This window comes from Garra rufa, chromosome 15 (genome assembly GCF_049309525.1).
Source record: "Garra rufa chromosome 15, GarRuf1.0, whole genome shotgun sequence".
NCBI lineage: Eukaryota > Metazoa > Chordata > Actinopteri > Cypriniformes > Cyprinidae > Garra > Garra rufa.
Window position 1 is genome coordinate 38,053,450 of NC_133375.1, and position 22,721 is coordinate 38,076,170.

General features: G+C 34.4%; 2 protein-coding genes across 2 annotated transcripts; one reads left to right on the forward strand and one right to left on the reverse strand.

Annotated features, from left to right (window-relative positions):
• The first annotated feature begins 217 nt into the window (after positions 1-217).
• LOC141287523 (NACHT, LRR and PYD domains-containing protein 12) lies at positions 218-9,984 on the forward strand. Its single transcript, XM_073819687.1, has 9 exons — positions 218-341; positions 1,677-3,231; positions 4,768-4,929; positions 7,112-7,276; positions 7,394-7,561; positions 7,651-7,824; positions 8,953-9,126; positions 9,245-9,412; positions 9,783-9,984. Exons 1-9 carry the CDS (start codon positions 320-322, stop codon positions 9,850-9,852), a joined length of 2,658 nt encoding a protein of 885 aa, XP_073675788.1. The 5' UTR covers positions 218-319; the 3' UTR covers positions 9,853-9,984.
• Positions 9,985-10,950: 966 nt separating this feature from the next.
• gpd1a (glycerol-3-phosphate dehydrogenase 1a) lies at positions 10,951-22,658 on the reverse strand. Its single transcript, XM_073818996.1, has 8 exons — positions 22,581-22,658; positions 21,252-21,429; positions 18,950-19,090; positions 16,702-16,840; positions 16,496-16,608; positions 15,040-15,276; positions 12,576-12,682; positions 10,951-12,489 (listed from the first exon to the last, which is right to left on the reverse strand). The coding sequence occupies exons 1-8, from the start codon at positions 22,622-22,624 to the stop codon at positions 12,393-12,395; spliced, it is 1,056 nt and encodes a 351-aa protein (XP_073675097.1). The 5' UTR covers positions 22,625-22,658; the 3' UTR covers positions 10,951-12,392.
• Positions 22,659-22,721: the final 63 nt, after the last annotated feature.

A 22,721-nucleotide genomic window follows, 5' to 3' on the forward strand; every position in this document is an offset into this window, starting at 1 on the left:
ATAAGCGGTTGTCATTTATCCAAGAACTGTTTATGAATCGCGCAAGATTGTGCAAGACTCGGTCACTTCTAGCCAGCCGTTCTGGATAAGCGGCGCTGGCTGAGTCAGCCGACTGCTCTCGAATCGCTCTCGCGTTACTTTGATGCAGCCATACGTCACACTGACGTGAAGTTGGCGGTGTCTCAAGTTGGACAACATTTTGTAACTTCAAATCAGCCGCCGATCGGTCTGCGAGTGACCGCTGGATGAAGTTGAACACACCTGTACACATCTGTCATCTGAGACCTCAGGATTTCTCACGATATCGGGATCTGCAGCCATGCAGAGCGAGATTTCATATGGTGAGCAAGAACAGTTTTGAGTTTGAAACCATTGACAGTTTGTTGTTTAATATGAGTTTAGTATGAATCTTGCATAATAGTTAATGAGTTAAAATTATAACAGAATTGGCCACAGACAATAGGAAGTTTATTGTAATCTATTTTTTATTATTGGAATGGAAATTTACCGCATTACATTTCCAGGAAATTCAACAAAATTAATACATTCTGAGGAAGAAAGTGCTCCTCCACCGTGGTCCACAAAAGTTAATTTAATAAGTCTACCTATCTATACATTTGTTTCTGTTTATGTGGTTATAAACATTAAAACTTAGGATTTTAAAACTTTTTTTCGAAACTTTAAAACAAGATTTTGCCGGACACATTTAAAAAGCATTTAAGTATTGAAATCTTGTTTACTAAGGTCCTTTTATTATCTGGTGAAACCCACAATATTATTTAAAATATCTGTAAGCTTAATATATTCTATATAAAATCATCATTTATTGGGTACTTGCAATTGGGTTGCCTGTCCCAAACCCTAAGCCCTAAATTTCAACTAATGAAAATGATATTAAAATGATTTTAATCCAATGTTGTTTTAAACATTTTAAACTATGTAAAATAGTGTTAAATAGTAAAAATAAAAACATTTATTTTCAATTATGAAACTTTATGAAACAAAAGGTGTCCCACATTTTCATGTCACTACAGAAACAGTATATGTTTTAGTCCTTTGATGTTTTGTCAAAAATAAAGTATACTGAATTATCAACTGTTATGACAGTGTTTGGTTCAATGTATATTCAAACTAATGAACCCTTTAGTTTGAAACCAGGATGATCAATTTTTTGCCTTTTACAAAGAAAAATTGGATTCGAAATTCATTTGAAATATTGTTAAATTTGCAACTGTTATTGATTTACCTCTGAAAACTTTTTAATAAAATAGATTTATAAGGAAAATGTAAGCAAAATCTTAATAGGTTAATGTATCCCTTCTTATTAAATGTAATAAATAGTGACACATTTGGGGAGAGGACAAATATTCCAAAACTTTCTGAAAATACAATATGATTAATTAACAGCACAATTAATAGAAATGTGCACCTTGGATTCTATACAATTTGTATACATACAAAATTTGTGGAAAAAGACATCTGACTTTGAATGGCCCATATATATAGAAATAATTCACACCTGAGGTGGTAATCCCGTTACCACACCTCAAGACATTACAAAAGATCATTTTAGATCTAGTAACGGAGGCTTGAGCCATCAATACCAGACTAATGCAGTTAATACTGAAGTTATTAGAAAGAAAGAGAGAGAGATTAAACGTGTGATTTTTCCACAGATGTGCAGCAAATGCATAAGGAAGCTTTGAGAAGCTCTGTGCTGAACACAGCTCTGCCCAATTCTCTTTTGGGAGGTCAACCTGTGGGAGAGGTGATCCAGAAAGGCCATTACACGCCCCTCTCAGTGAGTGCCTATGAGATCGACCGTGCATTGGTTAAAGGAAGAGACTGGGAAGCTTTAGAAGATGTCATATCTCAAGAGTTTCCTCCAGGATCCGAAGGCCGTAGACTGGTTCTTTACGGTGGTGTTGGAATGGGTAAGACTACAGCAGTAGAGAAGGTCATTTGGGATTGGACGAAAGGTGCATGCCTGCAACATTACGCACTCCTCATTCGAGTGCCTGTTTGGGAGCTGGCATCTCTTGAGGGGAAAGCAGAGAGTTTGCAATGCATGTTGGAGCGCGTTCACACTCACATCTCCACAGAGACTCTCGCCGGCGCTCTACAGCAGCCGCGATCTTTGCTTCTTGTGCTTGATGGACTGGAGCAATTGAAGCACCTTCTGTGCAATCCATCGTCTGCGTTCATATGTGACGTACAACAAGAAGCAACCGGCTCCGTCTTGCTGCACAGTCTACTTTACGGATCTCTGCTGGCTGAAGCTTCGATGTTGATCACGTCCCGAGAGCCAGTCCAGAGTTTAAGGTGTTTTGAAGTGGTCGGGTTCTCCCAGACCCAGAGGAGAGCGTTCTTCCAGCAGTTCTTTGGCAATGGAGGCCGAGCTGAGAGAGTTTTTCACCGGTGTGAGCAGGTGTTGGGAGTGTCCGAGCAGTGTTTTTGTCCGGCCTTCTGCTGGACGCTTTGCAATGTGTTAAAAACTCAGTTAGAGAGTAAAAACACCCCACCTGAGACTCTAACTCACCTGCTCTGCATTATTACACACATGCTCCTGCAGAACCAGAAGATGCATGCAGAACAAACCAGAGCACTTGTGTCCAGTTTGGGGAAGCTTTCCAATCCGGTTTGCTCCCTCAGCGATGACCTGAGGTCTTTTCTCCACCACCCTGTTCTTTCTGCTTTCTTGTGCATTAATGGTGATGTTGCGTCTCCTGATACCACATTCTCCTTCCTGTCTCCAGTGATGCATGAGTTCTTATTAGCCGCCTCCTTTTATCTCGACCAATCCGTGCAGGAGATCTCAGACAAGCGTTCGGATCTCTACTACACATTTCTAGCAGGGCTGTCCGACTCAGTGCAGTGTAAACCAATGGAAGACTATGTGGGAAAGTTTGATGAAAGCCGAATATCTGCGTTCTCTCAGTGGTTGGTGGGATTTGCTTCTAGGGTGTTGCAAGATGGTGATGAAACGAAGCACTATTGTGTTTTTCGGCTTTTGCAACATGCACGCAACTCATCTCTGGTCAAAGAAAGCATTAGTAAGAGCCTGTTACAGCCTTGGTGTTATAGTTCCATGCAGGAGCCCGACTGCGCTGCGCTGTCATATGTCGTGAGTTGTGTGGGAGAGATGGAGCGTATCAACCTGTACAGAGCAGATCTAACAGGCGAACAGGCTGAGAAACTTATACCAGCGTTACGGCTGTCGAAAAGCATTGGGTGAGTCTGATGATTTAGATACAGTTGAGGTCAAAAGTTTACATCCCCCTTTCAAGTCTGCAAAATCAAAAGTCTGCAAAAACATTTTTTTTATCAAAATAAGAGGGATCATACAAAATGCATGTTATTGTTTATTTAGTACTGACTTGAATAAGATATTTCACATAAAAGCTGTTTACAAAATGTTACACAAGAGAAAATAATAGGTGAATTTATAAAAATGACATGCCCTTGATTCTTAATACTGTGTCCTTACCTGAATGATCCACAACTGTGTTTGTGTTTAGTGATAGTTGTTTATGAGTCCCTTGTTTGTCCTAAACAGTTTTTCTTCTGAAAAATCCTTCAGGTCCCACAAATTCCAAGGTTTTTCAGCATTTTTGTGTATTTGAACCCTTTCCAACAATGACTGAATGATTTTGAGATCCATCTTTTCACACTGAGGACAACTGAGGGACTCAAATGCAACTATTAAAGAAGGTTCAAATGCTTACTGATGCTTCAGAAGGAAAAACAATGCATTGACACAGCTGCATATCATTCAGATAACAACAGAATGGAGGGGATGTAAACTTTTGAAATGGGTAATTTTTATAAATTCAACTATTATTTTCTCTTGTGGACTATATGTGAACATATTTCATGTGAAATATCTTATTCAGGTCAGTACTAAATAGGAGTGCACCGATCCGATATTAAGTTAAAAAATAGCTGGATTGGGGATCGGAAAAATTAACAGATCCCGGTCCGTTCCCGAGTTTTTTTTCCTCTTTTTTTTTTCTTCCTCCGTCGCAGCCAGTGACTGTAAATATAGGTCGCAGCAGATCCTTTATGCCGGCAAATCAATGCCATTAATAAAGGAGCGCACCACTGATGCTGTCGCGCAATCACGTTAATATAGACTTAAAAGCTTAATGTTGCATGAAATTTAAAATATAACCTTTAACCATGCCAATAACTGTAGAAAAGTGTCATTACAACCTATAAAAAGAGTTTATGTCCTGGGTTTATGGGTTATTAGTTATTATTGAAATTAATACAATATTAAATGATTATATTTACAATATATCATGCTGTCTACGCGATGCCGTGCGCAATGTAGACAGCATTCAAAATAAGTTAATCATGAATAAATATTACATAAAGTTCATCAAATAAATTGTAAGTCCATTAACTGACCCTGTTTTTCTGTAATATTTGTATTCGTTCGTTTATATTTGTTATTTTGTCCTTCATTTCGATCTCTTTACTTAAAGTTTTGAATGTAAATGATACTGTAAATGATCGACATGCCAGTAAAGTTTCAATTATGCTACAGTATATGACTGGGATTTTTACTGGAATGCAGTTTAAAGGTTGAATTTCAAATATATTCTATTTTATTTCGTCTAATTAATAACTAACCTTTAAATATGGTGTTTTATTGAAGAGTTGGAACGGTGCATCCCTAGTACTAAATAAACAATAACATGCACTTTTTATGATTTTTATTTTTATATTATTATTAAAGTCACTGGAGTTCATTTATCCTGTCAGTCTGTCACAGGGTTGTCTCAGTTTGGCTGCTGCCACCCACCTGTCAACAGCACTGGCTGAGGGACATGTGATAGCGCTGGATCTTTCACACTCCAGATTGGACAAAGAGTCAGTCAAAACCCTCTGCCAAGCTCTCAGAAGCTCCTCACTGGAATCGCTCAAGTAAGATTTAATTGGTCTATTGCAGGGTTGTAGGTTGGTTGAGATATAACGGCAGACAACAGCAATTTAATTGTTTGATCAAAATTATTGCTAGGGAAATTTTAGTAGTCGCGGGATATTGGAAGGGACATGTCATAAAGTCTCCACTAAATTCTACACCCTTGAAAATCATAACAAGTGATGTCCGACTTTGGAAAATATAGTTCTCTCTTTAAGTATGAAGAGGGCAAGCAACAGATTAATGAGTTAATCCAAATTTAGTGCTCTGAAGTTGTGATCTGAATAAAAAGATGCACAAACCCACTATGAAGTCCCAATCTGAATCAAATTTTTCGCGAACCTCCTCTAAAATTCTGATCTAACTAAAAAAAACTGAAAACTAAATAATTTGCGATACACAAAGTTCCGATCTGAATCAAATGATTTGCGAACCTACTCTGAAGTCATGATCTGAATCAAGTGATTTGCGATACACAATTTGAATTCCTGATCTGAATCAAATGATTTGCAATACGTCCTTTACATTCCCAATCTGAATCAAAAGATACATGAACCCACTCTGGAGTCCTGATATGAATCAAATGATTTGCAATACACACTTTGAAGTCCCGATCTGAAACAAATGATTCACGATACGCACTTTAAATTCCCAATCTGAATCAAAAGATGCACCCACTCTGAAGTCCCAATCAGAATCAAATGATTTGCGATCTGTGCTCCAAAGTTCTGATCTGAATTAAAAGATGCACAAACCCTCTACAAAGTCCTGATCTGAATCAAACATTTTGTGATATGCGCTTTGAAGTCCCAATCTGAATCAAATGATTTGTGATATGCACTTTAAATTCCCAATCTGAATCAAAAGATGCTCAAACCCACTCCGAAGTCCTGATCTGAATTAAATGATTTGTGGTCTGTGCTCTAAAGTTCCCATCTGAATCAAAAGATGCTCAAACCCACTCCGAAGTCCTAATCCGAATTAAATGATTTGTGGTCTGTGCTCTAAAGTTCCCATCTGAATCAAAAGATGCTCAAACCCACTCCGAAGTCCTAATCCGAATTAAATGATTTGTGGTCTGTGCTCTAAAGTTCCCATCTGAATCAAAAGATGCACGAACACGCTACGAAGTTCCAATCTGAATCAAATGATTTGTGATACCCGCTTTGAAGTCCCAATCTGAATCAAAAGATGCTCGAACCCCCTCCGGAGTCCTGATCTAAATCAAATGATTTGCAATATGCTCTTTGAAGTCTTAATCTGAATCAGATGATTCATGATACACACTTTAAATTCCCAATCTGAATCAAAAGATGCTCAAACCCACTCCGAAGTCCTAATCCGAATTAAATGATTTGTGGTCTGTGCTCTAAAGTTCCCATCTGAATCAAAAGATGCACGAACACGCTACGAAGTTCCAATCTGAATCAAATGATTTGTGATACCCGCTTTGAAGTCCCAATCTGAATCAAAAGATGCTCGAACCCCCTCCGAAGTCCTGATCTGAATCAAATGATTTGCAATATGCTCTTTGAAGTCTTAATCTGAATCAGATGATTCATGATACGCACTTTAAATTCCCAATCTGAATCAAAAGATGCACCCACTCTGAAGTTCCAATCAGAATCAAATGATTTGCGATCTGTGCTCCAAAGTTCTGATCTGAATTAAAAGATGCACAAACCCTCTACAAAGTCCTGATCTGAATCAAACCTTTTGTGATATGCGCTTTGAAGTCCCAATCTGAATCAAATGATTTGTGATATGCACTTTAAATTCCCAATCTGAATCAAAAGATGCACAAACTTGCTCCGAATTCTCAATCTGAATCAAAAGATGCATGAACCCACCCCAAAGTCCCGATCTGAATTAAATGATTCGCGATACACTTAGAAACATTTGTATCTTTTTTGTGATTCAACGGTTTAACTATTTGCTTTTTAAAATAATTACTGGTAGGTCATGTGATAATGACAACATATATGTAAATGTAGTACATCGTCCATAACAGTCATACTGTATAGAACATCCTTTTTTTACCATTACAGTATGTAGTCAAGAGAGTATGCAATTTTGGGCAAATTAGAAACATCTGGGAAAAATAATCCATATGTTCACCCTGATCATTCTAGGTGCTTGCTTTTGGTCAAACCCTTGCTAAAGTGTGTCATCACCTTTTTTCAGCTTGTGTGGATGCTCACTGACTCCAGCTGATTGTGAATCTCTGGCTCAGATGCTCTCTGGAGGCTCACGACTGCGTGTGCTCAATCTGCGTGTGACCAATGTGGAGGATCAAGGCCTTATTCATCTCAGCAGTGCACTGGAGAACTGCAGACTACTGGAAATCGAGTACACTTGCACAATTCATATTAAAGTCAATATTTTTGGAAATATAACAATGAAATCCATAAGGCATGTTAACAGAATTTGTGTGTGTGTGTGTGTGTGTGTGCGTGCATTCCGCAGTCTGTCTTTTTGTTCACTGACGGCGACATCAATTCCTGCGCTGACTTCAGCTATGAACAGCAGCTTTTCAGAGCTGAGGAAGCTAAACCTGAGCACGAACACAGTGACAGATGATAAGATGGAGATGATCTCACAAGTTTTAAAGAAAGGCCGTCTCAACACATTGAAGTAACATACATATAGCTCTACACACCTCTAAAAAAATTAAATATCTTTGTGTTTAAATGGATAATACAATGTGTTTATTTTAATTGCAGTGTGTCTGACTGCGAGTTGACTGGCTCCTGCTGCTCCTCTCTAGCAGCTGCCCTCCAATCAGAAAACTGCCGCCTGACTGACCTGGATCTGTCCATAAATGAACTCGGCCAATCAGGCGCCATGCAGATATGTGAAGCACTGATGTCCCCTAAATGCACATTGGAAATACTGGAGTATATATGCAAATTAGCTGTTTTTTAACCACATCAATGATGCTGAAAATTCAGCTTTGCACTTTTGGAATAAATTACATTTTAAAATATACTACCAAAAGTCTCTTCTGCTCACCAAGCCTGCATTTATTTGATTCAAAGTACAGCAAAAACAGTAAAATTGTAAAAACAAATGTCACAATTTAAAATGTTTTCTATTTGATTATATTTTAAAATGTAATTTATTCCTGTGATTTCAAAGCTGAATTTTTAGAATCGTTACTCCAGCCCAAAATATTCTGATTTGCTGCTCAAAACCCATTATTATTATGCTGAAAACAGCTGAGTAGAATTTTTTTCAGGTTTCTTTGATGAATACAAAGTTCAGAAGAACAGCATTTATCTGAAACAGAAAACTTTTGTAACATTATAAATGCCTTTATCACTTCATCACTTTTAATCAATTTAAAGCATCCTTGCTAAATAAAAGTATTCATTTCTATAAAACAACAAAAACAATTATACTGACTCCAAGCTTTTGAATGGTATAGTGTATAATGTTACAAAAGCTTTTTCTATTCATCATTTCAGATAAATGCTGATGTTTCAATTTTTCTATACATCAAAGAATCTCAAAAAAGTAGCTTATTTAAATATTGATAATAAAAATAAAAATGTTTCTTGAACAGCAGATCAGCATGTTAGAATGATTTCTGAAGGATCATGTGACACTGAAGACTGGAGGAATGATGCTGAAAATTTAGCTTTGATCACAGGAATAAATTACATTTTAAAATATATTCAAATAAAAAGTTATTTTAAATAGTAAAATTATTTCACAATATTACTGTTTTTGCTGTATTTTGGATCAAATAAATGCAGGCTTGGTGAGCAGAAGAGACTTCTTTAAAAACATTACAAATCCCACTGTTCAAAAACTTTTGACTGGTAGTGTATATTCGAAGAGAAAACAGTTGTTTAAAATTGTAATACTTTTTTCAAAAGCCTGACTGACCGCAAACATTTTTTATGGTAGAGAAAATGTTTCCAACTGAAGAACATTAATGCATTTTGACAATCATTTAATCATTTAAACTACTTTAAAATTTGATAACGTGAAACCTAAGCTGTGAGTGTGTTTTGCCATAGAATGACCAGATGTGAGCTGACCAAGGAGGTGTTTCGAGTGCTTGGGAGTGTTTTGATGTCTGGCATGTCAAAGCTCATCAGGCTCTCGTTAGGAGTGAACAATGTTGGCGATACTGGAGCCAAACACATTTGGGAAGCACTGAGACACAAACACTGCAAACTACAGTACCTGGAGTGAGTAACATCCTCACACACATGCTCTCAGTACCAACTAGCAAAATTAGAGAAAGATTAAAACACATTAAACCGCACCTGATTATTGAAACGTGCCCGTCTCGTCTTGTTCCTGCAGTCTGGATATGGTGTCGCTCACAGATGCTTGTGTCGAGCAGTTGTGTGAATCTGTTGCTGTCAGTAGCACTTTATCAACTCTCATTCTAAAGAACAACGAGCTGACTGACTCCTCCATACCACGATTGGTCAAATTAATGCTGGACTGTCCGCAAATGGCAGAGCTAAAGTAAGTTAATAAATATATATGCCCGTGCAACAAATTTTGTTATTAAATGTATTTTTTTTTTATAAAAGTATAAAAATCTGTATTTTTGTTTAAATGTATTTTTAATTATTTAAAAAAAAATTATACTAAAAATATTTCAATAAATTTACTTTTAGTACCTTAGTACTTTTAGTTTAGTGTTTTCTGACCATTTTTTATTTTTAATGGAAATATATTTATTTTGTCCAAAATATATCATTTATATTTAATCATGCAGTACATTTTCTAATATATTTTGGCATGTGAACTAACATTTAAATATATTTTACATTGTTTATTATTGCAATATGATGCACTTTATGTGATAACATTATTTTTCTCTTTTTTTCAGTTTGAAGTATAATGACATCAGTGAAGATGTTTTTGAGTTGATGGACACATGTCAGAATATTGTTTATTAGACAAACACATCTCTGGTGGGATCATCTGCATATTTATATGCATAAAAAGTTTGTTTTTACAAATACACTATCAGTGAAACCTTTTTAAACAGTAAGATTTTTTTATGTTTTTTAGTCTCTTCTGCTCACTAAGCCTGCATTTATTTGATCAAAATTATAGCAAAAACAGTAAAAATTTGAAATATTTTTACTATTTAAAGTAACTGTAAAATCTCTTAAAGGATAACTGTTGCCAAAATGCAACCTGGGCTCTTTTTTTTTTTACTGTAAACGAGACAAACTTATATATAAAAGCATAATTACGACAAACGAGCCGTTTTTGGTAGAACGGTAGACCGTGATTTCTTTTTGTGGTCAGTGGCCGGTGAATGGTAGAACTAGGGGCATAGTTTTGAGCACATTAAAATCGATATTTTTACAACACTAAGAAGGCTCGACACACCATGAAACTTTGCTCGAAGTATCGCCTGGGTCTCTACACATGAACTCGAGCACTGAGAACATTGTTTGTGTACACAGAGTTAACTAAAAAGAAAGTTTTTGAACAACTCACTTTCACTGTTTGAGTCTCCCCTCGCGGCCGTCTTGCCAGTCAAGAGGTATCGATCTCCGAATGCGACATAATACTGAGGAGAGTAAAGCATATTTCCATATAAATGCACGGCTAATTCGTTGTTTTGTCACAAGTGAAAAACAATATTAACCTTCTAGTTGTAAAAAGAAACATTAATATATAAGAATCTCACATTCGGAGATCGATACCTCTTGACTGGCAAGACGGCCGCGAGCGGAGACTCAAACAGTGAAAGTGAGTTGTTCAAAAACGTTCTTTTTAGTAAACTCTGTGTACACAAACAATGTTCTCAATGCTGGAGTTCATGTGTAGAGACCCAGGCGATACTTCGAGCAAAGTTTTATGGTGTGTCGAGCCTTCTTAGTGTTGTAAAAATATCGATTTTAATGCGCTCAAAACTATGCCCCTAGTTCTACCATTCACCGGCCACTGACCACAAAAAGAAATCACGGTCAATCTCAAAAACGGCTCGTTTGTCGTAATTATGCTTTTAGATATAAGTTTGTCTCGTTTACAGTAACAAAAAAAAACAGCCCAGGTCGCATTTTGGCAACAGTTATCCTTTAAGAGATTTTAACCAAAGTATGTTATAGACTTCTCATTAAGACCCTAAAGAATCATATCAGCTTGTGGAAAATGGGCATCCGATGACCCCTTTAGGTTCTTACCCATACTGTACATTCCTCAAAATGCTATTTATTCAAAAAAACGACTGTCTAAAAGAACTAGACAGCTAGAGCTCACAGATACACTGATTTATTTCACATTACATATTGAGAACATTCATTTCAGTGTGATTCTGAGAACCGTTTCACTCTGAGCTGTAGTGGCACTTAAAGAGGAGTGCTCAGTCTGACATTTGAGGGTTTTTAACAGAATAAAGTGGCTGAAAGTACACCGCTGCAGGACGGATTCATTAAAAATGAGCAGCAGCTATAACAAAACCTGAGAGAGAGAGCGTCCTTGTGTGACTTTGGTCACTTTTATTGTAACGCACACTTGTACCCTGTTGAACAGACCAACTTAGATCACCATCAGTGTTGGGGAAAGTTACTTTTAAAAGTAATGCATTACAATATTGAGTTACTACCTAAAAAAGTAACTAATTACATTACTTAGTTACTTTTTATGGAAAGTAATGCGTAGTAGTAATGCGTAGAAAGTACTTTTGCGTTACTTTTTAAATCTGGGGCAGGGCTTGCTTGTTTGTTTTTAATATAAAAGTTCTATTTTTGGCAAATGTAAAAGCCTTTTTTTACACCAAAAGCCTCAGGTTTAGTGAAATGTAAATTCACGTCTGTACAGTAGACCGCAGAAGAAAAAATGTCAACTCTTTGGCAATAAAAAAAAGAAAAACAAATGTTAGATTATCTTGAGTAATTTTTGCTTATTAGTATGGATGAATTGGATCATCGATAGTCAGCAAAGGCATCGGTTAATAAAATGGGATTAAATACATAAAGGATATTTGTATTATTTAACATTTAATTATTGCAGGTTTGCGTTGAATTTCACTGTTTATTCATTTTGAGGAATACTGTATCTGTTTTTTTTTTAGTGAGTGAGATGAATTAATGCATGTTCACATTTATTCTAGAACTAAAAAAACATCTTACTCACAATTTCTCTCAACATGGAGAGCTTTTAATCAATAAATGGGGGAAAAAGTAACTGGCGTTACTTATTTGAAAAAGTAACTCAGATATTTTCTTTTCAATTGAAAAGTAATGCGCTACTTTACTAGTTACTTATTAGTAATATTATTACGTAACTTGCGTTACTTGTAATGCATTACCCCCAACACTGATCACCATAGATTTGCAAGCTGCTTCAGTTTGACGAAGTTGGTTGATTTAGGAAGTCTTGCTGATGAGTTAAAAAGCAGTGCTATTCCATTCAGCAGGGCTCACATACATACCGCACACAATCACTCACACATACTCAGTATTGCAGCTTTGTTCTTCTTTCACTGATGTTCTGGATGATTCTGCAGGCAGTGGATGAACTCAGTAACAGGCCGATTCGCATAACAGATCTCGTACACGGCATTAAAAAGAGGAAACCTGTGGGAACGGAGAAGGTTTTGATGTATTGAAGTGCTTGTATTAATGCACAAGAGGTTTGAATCTGAAATGAAAGCTCGTCTTACTTGTTCAGAACACCTTTGTTTTTAAGTATGGCGTGAACTTCGGCGGCCGTGGCGGGACCCTGTAGTTTCTGACCATTTAACATTTCCTTTTCAAGCTCTTCAAGAGACTGTAACACAGAGAATTAAATGAAAATTAAATGGTTTACTTTATTTGCTCTACTGTTGTTTTGTTTCTTATTATGCATGTTATTTGACCTTTTTTTGCACCATTCTCATTATGCACTAGCTATACATGTTTTGGCAATGCAGATGTACCCTTTTTGTCCTGGCAATAAATCATGCTTAATTGAAAATGGAATTTAAATACATTTTTGGGGAGGGGAAGATAAAAAAGTTTGCACGCCTTTCTCATTGCTGGTCTCATTTATTTAAAGCAACTTGGCGATACACAATGCATTTGGTTTATTTATTTATTTATTTTTGACCAGGCTAATTTGAATATGCTTCTGCATGGAGTAATCTTAACTCTCTTTGACTCATTTTATTAGATTTAATTCCATTCTGCAGATTTTCCCCCAAAGTTAAAAAAAAGTCAAATTGTGTCATAGTCTGATAATGACAGTGTTATTTTAATATAAGTTAGGCGCTATTATAGTTTTTATGTTTTTATTTATATTCTGAAATATTTGTAGTAATTTTAGTTGACGTTTTAGTAATTTTGTTGTGCATTTTTGTAGTTTTTTTTATTGTTATTTAGCAACTAGCTAAAATATATATATATATATTTGTATTTTATGCACTGAAGTTAGTTTGGTTACAGTCAGCTGACATCAGGGTCAGTAAATGATGAAAGAATTTCATTATTGAACGAACAGTCTGTTCATTTTATTCATATTCTGAAATATTTGTAATAATTTTAGTTAATAAGTTTTAGTAATTTTGTGCATTTTTAATTGTTTATTTCATAATTGTTTCATTTTTGGTAGTTTAGTAATTTTATTGGGCATTTTTGTAATTTTTTTTGTATTTTAAAATGAATTTTTATTTCAGTTAAATTTTGGTATTTTAGTATATCAAGTTTAGCTAAATTAAAATATTGCCTTGGCAACTAGCTAAAATATTATTTAATTGTGTGCATTATGAAGTTTGGTTAAAGACTGCTGACATTAGGATCAGTAAATGGTGGCAGAATTTAATTACTGAATGAATAATCAGTTCATTTTATTAATATTCTGAAATATTTGTAACAATTTTAGTTAAAGTTTTAGTAATTTTGTGCAATTTTAATTGTTTATTTCATAATTGTTTCATTTTTGGTATTTTAGTACATTAAGTTTAACTAAACTAAAATGTTGTCTTGGCAACTGGCTAAAATATAATGTTTTAAAAACATTTTATTATCATTGCACTTTGAAGTTTAGTTGGTAAATGATTTATTTGTAATAATTTTAGTTAAAGTTTAAGTAATGTTGTTGTGCATTTTTGAGCTTTTTATTTTTTATTTCAGTTTTACGTTGGTATTTTAGTGTATCAAGTTTAACTAATTTAAAATATTGTCTTGGCAACTAGCTAAAATATATATTTTAACATATTTGTTTTATGGACTAAAGTTGGTTTGGTTACAGTCAGATGACAGAATTTCAATCTTTAACAGTCATTTTATTAATATTCTTAATAATTCTTTATCTAATATTCTATTTTTAGTAGTTTTAGTAATTTTGTTGTGCATTTATGTCATTTTCAGTATTTTTTTTAATACATTTTTATTTCAGTTAAACTTTGGTATTTTAGTACATCAGGTTTAACTAAATTAAAATGTCTTGCAAACTGGCTAAAATATAATTTAATAATTATAATTTTGTTTTTATTTTATGCACTATAAAGTTTGTTTGGTTACATTGAGCTGTCATTAGGGTCAGTAAATCATGACAGAATTTCATTATAGAATGAACAGAATCTGTTCATTTTAGTCATATTCTGTTATAATTTTAATAATTCTGTTGTGCATTTTTGTCCTTTTTAGTAGGGGTATTTTTTAGTCATTTTATTTCGGTTTTACATTGGTATTTTATTATATCAAGTTGAACTAAATTAAAATGTTGTTTTTTAAAAATATTTCATATTAACCTTATATCAAGAAACCCATTTTTTAATGGTTATCGTTAATTAGAATTATCCTGGACTGTTAAATATACACACTCTTAAAAATAAAGGTTCTTTATAGTGGAAAAAGGTTCTTTAGATTTTTAAAATGTTCTTCAAAATGGTTCTTTCAAGAACTTCTCACTGAAAGGTTTATTTGGGAAACAAAAAATGGTTCTTATCCTTTATTTTTAAGAGTGTGTAAGTATGAATAATATTTGACAACTGCAGTAGGGAAGATTTCCACTATAAAAGTACTTTTTCACACAGCTATGACTAAAAGACTTGAAATACAGTGCATGAGTCATATGTAGCACATATCCTCATCCAAATAAAGATTTTTAATTTTTAGGTGAACTGTCTTTAAGATTTGGCATCTCACCTTGCCAGTCTTGGCGAAAGCCTCTGAGACTTTACGATTTCGTCCACCATAGCATGTGGTAATGAGATCAGCGACACCACAGCTTTCCAAGAAAGTTGCAGGAGAGACCGAGCCGGCGGTGCAGAACAACCGAGCAAAGCTGATCATCTCCATGAGACCCAGTCTGATCACCGCAGCCTTCGTATTGTCACCAAAACCCAACCCGTCGCAGAAACCTGCTCCTACTGCGACTATGTTCTGTAGGAAGACAGAGAGAGTCTAAATGTCTGATACATTACAACAAACATGTTTGTGTTTTTTTCAGTGCACTATGAAGCTTGTTTGGTTGTAGTCAGCTAACATTAAGGTCAGTAAATGATAACAGAATTAATAAGTGAATGAACAATCTGGAACCAAACATGGCAAACCAAGCATGACACCAAAGTCATCGGTTTGATTTCTAGGGAATGCATGAACTGATAAAAATGTCTACCTTAAATGCATAAATTAATGTATTATTAATAAATAAATACATGTATAATCATTATGTAGAAAGTAGACATTTTTCAGGTTTCTTTGATGAATAGAAAGTTCAAAGGAACAACATTTACATGAAATAGAAATCTTTTGTAACATCACAAATGTCTTTTTCATCACTTTTGATCAATTTGAAAGCATACTAATTTCTATAATTTCTTTCCCCAAAAAATGATACTGACTCCGAACATTTGAACGGTATAGTGTATAATGTTACAAAAGCTTTATACTGATCTTTGGATCTATTCATCGAAGCATCCTGAAAAAAATGTACTCAACTGTTTTAAATATTGATAATAACAATAAAATGTTTCTTGAACAGCAGATTTCTGAAGGATCATGTGACACTGCAGACTGGAGTAATGATGCCAGAAATTTAGCTTTGATCACAGGAATAAATTACATTTTAAAATATATTTAAATAAAAACACTTTTTTTAAATAGTAAAAATATTTCAATTTTTTACTGTCTTTGCTGTAGTTTGGATCAAATAAATGCAGGCTTGGTAAGCAGAAAGAGACTTCTATAAACTAAAATATATCTAAATTAATATTCAAAATTAAATTAAAATATATTTTTCATACTTTCAGTTATTAAGAAGAACACTAATGCTAATTTAACGGTGCACCTGTTTAAATTCTTGTCAAAGTATATAGACCTAATGGTTTGTTTTGTGTTTATACATCACGCTTCAAACACAAACCTACTGTATTTCCAGCAAAAGAGAAAGCTAACAGACTGTAAAACCGGTAACACTAACTTGCCATATCAAAACAGACCAGTATTATCACTGCAGTTGATAAAACAACATCTTGAGTTAATTTAAGTATCACTGCATGGAATGTCAATCTAAAAATGGATTCAACTAACTATCACACATCTAATTTTGTACAGTAAGTGAAGGGTGAGGGGTGAAATAAAGAAGTGTGAACAAGCAAACCTTTAGAGCACCACAGATCTCAACCACATCAGCTTCCTGTACCACTGTGACCCGGAAGTGAAGCGTCTGCATGAGTTCCTTAAGCAAGGCCCCCTGAGCTTGATCCCTGCAGCCTTACAAACACAAAACACACAAATGCATATAACCACCCAAAATACAAAAACTGACTCATCTGATAAATTCACATGGCTATTCATCGGCCTCACCAATGGTGGTTTCGCAGAATTTCTCATCCGCCACCTCATTGGCGATATTTGCTCCCATCAGCACGCTCATCTTGATGCCCAGCTTCTCATGAATAACCTCCGAGATCAGCTTCAGTCCGTCCGGGCCTTCATCCACCCCCTAAAGCAACCACATGCAGAGTCATCGTTTGCTATCTGTGTCAAATGTGACAGTCTTGTGATCTCAGAAAGCAACTTTCCTCATTTCCCCTACAAAAGACTGATGAGTAAGAGAGAAAATAGCACACAGTGCATACAGTGGCATGCTAAAGTTTGGGAACCCCTTGCAGAATCTCTGAAGATGTGAATAATTCTAACAAAATAAGAGAGATCATACAAAATGCATGCTTTTTTGTTTTTTTAAGTACTGACCTGAGTAAGATATTTTACATAAAAGATGTTTACATATGGTCTAAAAGAGAAAAAAAAAATCGCAGAAATGAATATAATAACCTCCATCGAAAGTTTGGGAACTCTTGGTTCTTAATACTGTGTGCGGTTAACTGGATGATCTAAGACTGTTTTTTTGTTTTGTGATGATTGTTCATGAGTGCCTTGTTTGTTCTTGTTTGTACAGTTAAACTGAGCACTGTTCTTCAGAAAAATCCTCCAGGTTTTTTAGCATTTTTTGCATATTTTAACCCTTTCCAGCAGTGACTGTATGATTTTGAGATCCATCTTTTCACACCGAGAACAATTGAAGGACTCAAACACAACTATTAAAAAGGTTCAAACATTCACTGGTGCTCCAGAAGGAAACAAAATGCATTAAAGTAGTCATCGTATGCAAAACTCACTTTTCCATGTTGTTTGAACAACACAACCACCCTACAATGATAAAAATCCACCCAGTGGTATTTTTTTAATCTTTAAAAGTAATATCCCATTTTTAAAATCAGGTCATTCTCAGCTTCTTGAGGTCACTCCCACAATAGTTGATTGACATTAGCGCCTTACCTTAGACCCACCCTCACCGAGCTGAAACAGTCCAACTCCGATCGCTACTGTGTCGACTCAGGTGCAGGGGAAGACGAGAATGTCTCTGATTGAGCGATTGAGGTGTTCTGTTATTGGATGTTATAATGAACATAGCAGTTGTTATTTACTCCTGACATCTGAGCCACTGAAGACACGGAGGATTAACGTTAATTTCATTTTGAAAGGAAAGCAGCGATCCCGATCTACATATGCATGTATGTTCGTGCAAATCCTTCGTGATGCAGCTTTACCCACAGCAGAAGTGAGTATAAGGGTTTTTTATGCATCTTTGCAAATTGCCTTTCTTAATAATGTGCTAGTTAGCAAGTTTCGCAGCTAAACACGGCTAAATGATTGACTATGTAATAATTGCTAAAGTAAACATTACGGCTCGTCATCCCACGACAGAGAGGGTCAGGGCAAGCAGAGCTCATTAGCATTTAAAGGAACATGCAACAAAATATCTCGCTTTAAAAAGGGCTGATTTTGACAAGGTAAAAAAGACCCTAAAGAATCATATCAACTTGTGGAAAATGGGCATCCGATGACCCCTTTAAGAGCCTGGGGTGAAAACTTTTGGAATTTGAAGATTAAGGTAAATTGTACTTAATTTGTCTTCCAGAAAACATGCAAGTATTTTCTGTTGCTTCCGAAGGGCAGTACTACATGGGAAAATATGATATTTCAATAAAATAAGACAAATTTGGACATCTTCATCCTGTTCAAAAGTTTTCACCCCCGGCTCTTAATGCATCGTGTTTCCTTCTGGAGCATCAGTGAATGTTTGAACCTTTTTAAATATTTGTGTTTGAGTCCCTCAGTTGTCCTCAGTGTGAAAAGTTGGATCTCAAAATCATACAGTCATTGCTGGAAAGGGTTCAAATACGCAAAAGATGCTGAAAAACCCGGAGGATTTTTCTGAAGCGCTCAATTTAACTGTTCAGAGCAAACAAGGGACTCATGAACAACCATCACAAAACAAAAAATAGTCGTAGATCATCGGGGTAACCACACAGTATTAGGAACCAAGGGTTCCCAAACATTTAAATGGGATTATTTTAATAATTTCAGCATTTTTTTGTCTTGTGGACTATATGTAAACATCTTTTATGTGAAATATCTTACTAAATAAAAAATAACATGCATTTTGTATGATCTCTCTTATTTTGTTAAAATGATTCACATTTTCACAGATTCTGCAAGGGGTTCCCAAACTTTCATATGCCACTGTATGTTTATAAGCATACTCGACCTTGATGAGTGACATTCCCAGCGCGTCCGGTTTGATTTTGCCCTTCAAGGTGTCACAAACACGACCGATGAACTGATGTGGAATCACAAAGAGAAGAATATCAGTGCTCTTGGCAGCATCGAGCAGATCTGGCACTGCCACCTGTGAGGGAGAGAGAACAAGAGGGGAATAGAGAGAAGAATCTGTTTGATACTGAATGATGAAACCTGGAGAAATATACATGCGCTCAATATATTCACTATATGGTTGGATACACCTACAGTGCTCTGTTTTATGAGACTGACATATTTGCTGATTTATTTAAATTTTTGGAAGAGTTTGGCTCCACATCAAGCCAAAACCACCTTGTTTGCAAACAAATCCTTTTGGTTACTGTACCGTGTCTCTGTTGCATCTGCCAATGGTTTTTAGGCCTCCAGCCCAGTCCTCTAGTGAACCTAGTTAGGCTGAAGCATTTGGCTGAGTCTGAGCCATTTGGACTGCAGGTCATAATGATGGAGAAACCACATGCAGCTTCGTCAGCTTCTTATTAGTGGCTTGAGCGCAAATGGATGGTTTCCTACAGACTTCTGTATTGTGTGTTAACTTCCTCTGTAGCAATTATTTGCTGTTATGACAGTTTCTCAGGCAAAACCTGAACTGTCTGTTTGTTGCTGAATATATATGAATATGTGTGTGTTATTTAATTATAAAAAAGTGACTTTTTTGTCTTTATAATACAATATATTACAATATATTATATATTTTTTAATTTATTATATTTATATTATATTATAATAAGATGATATATTATGATATATGTGTGTTTGTGTTATTTTATTATATCTTTTAAGAATTTTATATATATATATATATATATATACACACACATACAATATAAGTTGACATATACAATATCAATATATATGATTTTATTTAATAATTTATTATATTAATATTATATTATATATAATATAAATATTATATATATATATATATATATATATACAAACACACACACACACACACACACACACACACACACACACACACACACACACACACACAAATATATATCTTTTATATTAATATTATATTATATATAAATACAATTATATAAATTGTATTTATATTATATATAATATAAATACAATTTTACTGCATATATATATATATGTTTATTTTTATAATATAATATATTATAATATACTATTTTATTATACATTTTATATTTATATTATATTAGAAAAATATAAAATATCATTATGTATGTGTGTGTGTGTGTGTGTGTGTTTGTATTATCTTATATATTTTAATAAGTATATATATATATATGTATATATACACGGCAAAGAAAACAAATTGCTTTTATATGTTACTATTTGACTATTTTTGTTTTTCTAATACATAATCATATATTACAATATGACTTTATTAATGTTATTATTATATTAGAAATATCATTATTATATTATTCAAAATTTTAATTTATATAATAAACTGCATATGTAAGTAAATATATTTTTTATAATACAAAATATAAATGTATTATATTAAAAAATGCAAAAATAAAATCCAAATTGGTTTCAAATGATTAAAATTTTAACATTAGTTTCTTACAACATTTATTTATTATTTTTATAGATAGGTATTATGTTAAAATAATATATAATCATTTATATATAATAATGTTATATGCATGTGTGTATACAGTATATATGCATATACTATATACACACATATATATATATATATGCTTCTGCTACATTCAAATATGAAGTTACAATTTACACTTTAATTTATTAAAATATGTGAACCTGTACCACAAACGGCTACCTGTAACTTATGTTCATACCTATCTGCAATTCCTGATTATAGCTAATAGCAACCTGTATATTATGTTCCTCTATTTGTACATTGTAATTGTTAATAGCACCTGTATATTATGCCCACAGTACTTTCATTTGTAAATATTTTCCATAGCTTCTCCCTGTACATATCTCCTATAAGTGCACTTATAACTTATAAATTATACCTATATCCTGCACTTGCTGCTTATTGCACTCCTGGTTAGACCTAAACTGCATTTCGTTGCCTTGTACTTGTACATGTGTAATGACAATAAAGTTGAATCTAATCTAATCTAATCTAATAAGGGGTCGATGTATGGTTTGTTAGGATATGACAATATTTGGCGGAGGTACAACTATTTAAAAATCTGAAAAATAGATCATTTTCACCCATGTATTGTTGGCTATTGCTACAAATATAGTTTTATATTTATATATAATAAATTACATTATTAAAATACGACATTTCTTACAACATTCTCCGGAAGCTTGTGTCCAGGCAAATACTTGACGTTCTCGTGGTCTGTGTTTATGATCTCTGTGAGTTTTCGCCCGTTCACCGTCTCTTCAAACACCCACATGTTAACCGTGGAGTCAAACTTTGAATTATTCCTTGCATTTGTGCCAACTATCTTAGCAATCGCAGAACCCCTGCGGACACAAGAGAAAGAAAGTTAATTATGTGAAAGGTTGCATGCAATATTACACTACTGAGTGAACACTGTTGGGTGAAAAGTAGCTAACGAAGGACTTTACTCTCATCACAACCCCCCAAAAGGGACATTTGCATTCCAAGGGACAGTGATAATAGTGATCAAAACCTGTTGTGCAAGATCAGACGGTCAGTCTACCTCTAGTAAAGTGGGGGTTAACTAGCGTCAGATCTGGTTTAGGTCAATTTGATGCCAAACAAAGATCACTCTAGTGCAAAATACCAAGAAATATTCATTTTGCAGGGAAACTGAACTATTTTCGGTTAGTATAACGTGTAAACACTGAATTTAGATCAAACTAGAAACTTTTCCACTGTATATGCATTTAGAGAGTTTGTAAAAAATCCAGTGGATGTATAAACATAAACTTCTATTGTTGTTATATATATATATTATATATATATATATATATATATATATATATATATTATTATTATTATTATTATTATAACTACTACTTTTAGAATCTTGTTTAGTATGACCATAAATAGGTGGTTTTAAAGGAACAGTAGCCCATTTCAAAGATTCAACCCTTAAAATTATCCACAACAATCATGTTTACTTCAGTAAATGTATATGTAAAAGTCATAGACAACATGCTTTGTTGGACATAACACACATTTCTGCAGTGGTCAGTACATTTCAAACATTAGAAATGGACAAGATGTGGCTGTATGTCGGTTAGTTGAAACTTATGGAGCATAAATACTGAACCTAAGCAGCGTGACTGACTGGGACATGTGTCCTTCTTGTTTTGCGTTGCAGTAATGTTACAAATGCCTCGTCTAAACAGTGATAAATAGTATTCAAGTCGGTCCAAAAGCACATTCACAGCTGTTAAACAGACCTTCTGTAGAGGATATCATATTGTGTAACAAAAACTAAACTACATTGTGTTATATATCAGTATCATCCATATAAATACATCTGTTGTTATGCCCTTTCAAATGTCATAACCTTAAACTTAACTTCTTAATAGCATGATATATTGAACGGGTTGTTTATTGTTTAAACTAATAGTCTAACGTTAGTCTTATGCAGTCATATGAGCCTAAATCCCTACAGCTTAAACATAAACATAAATTTTACCAGTTTCCAGAGCCGACGATGCAAACTTTTTTTGGACTTGACATTGCGCTGAGAATCTTCACAGGATCCTTCGTTGAATTACAATCACTCTGATCTGTCAATCAAACCGCCGCGCTGTGAGCGCTACACTTGTGTGTTGTC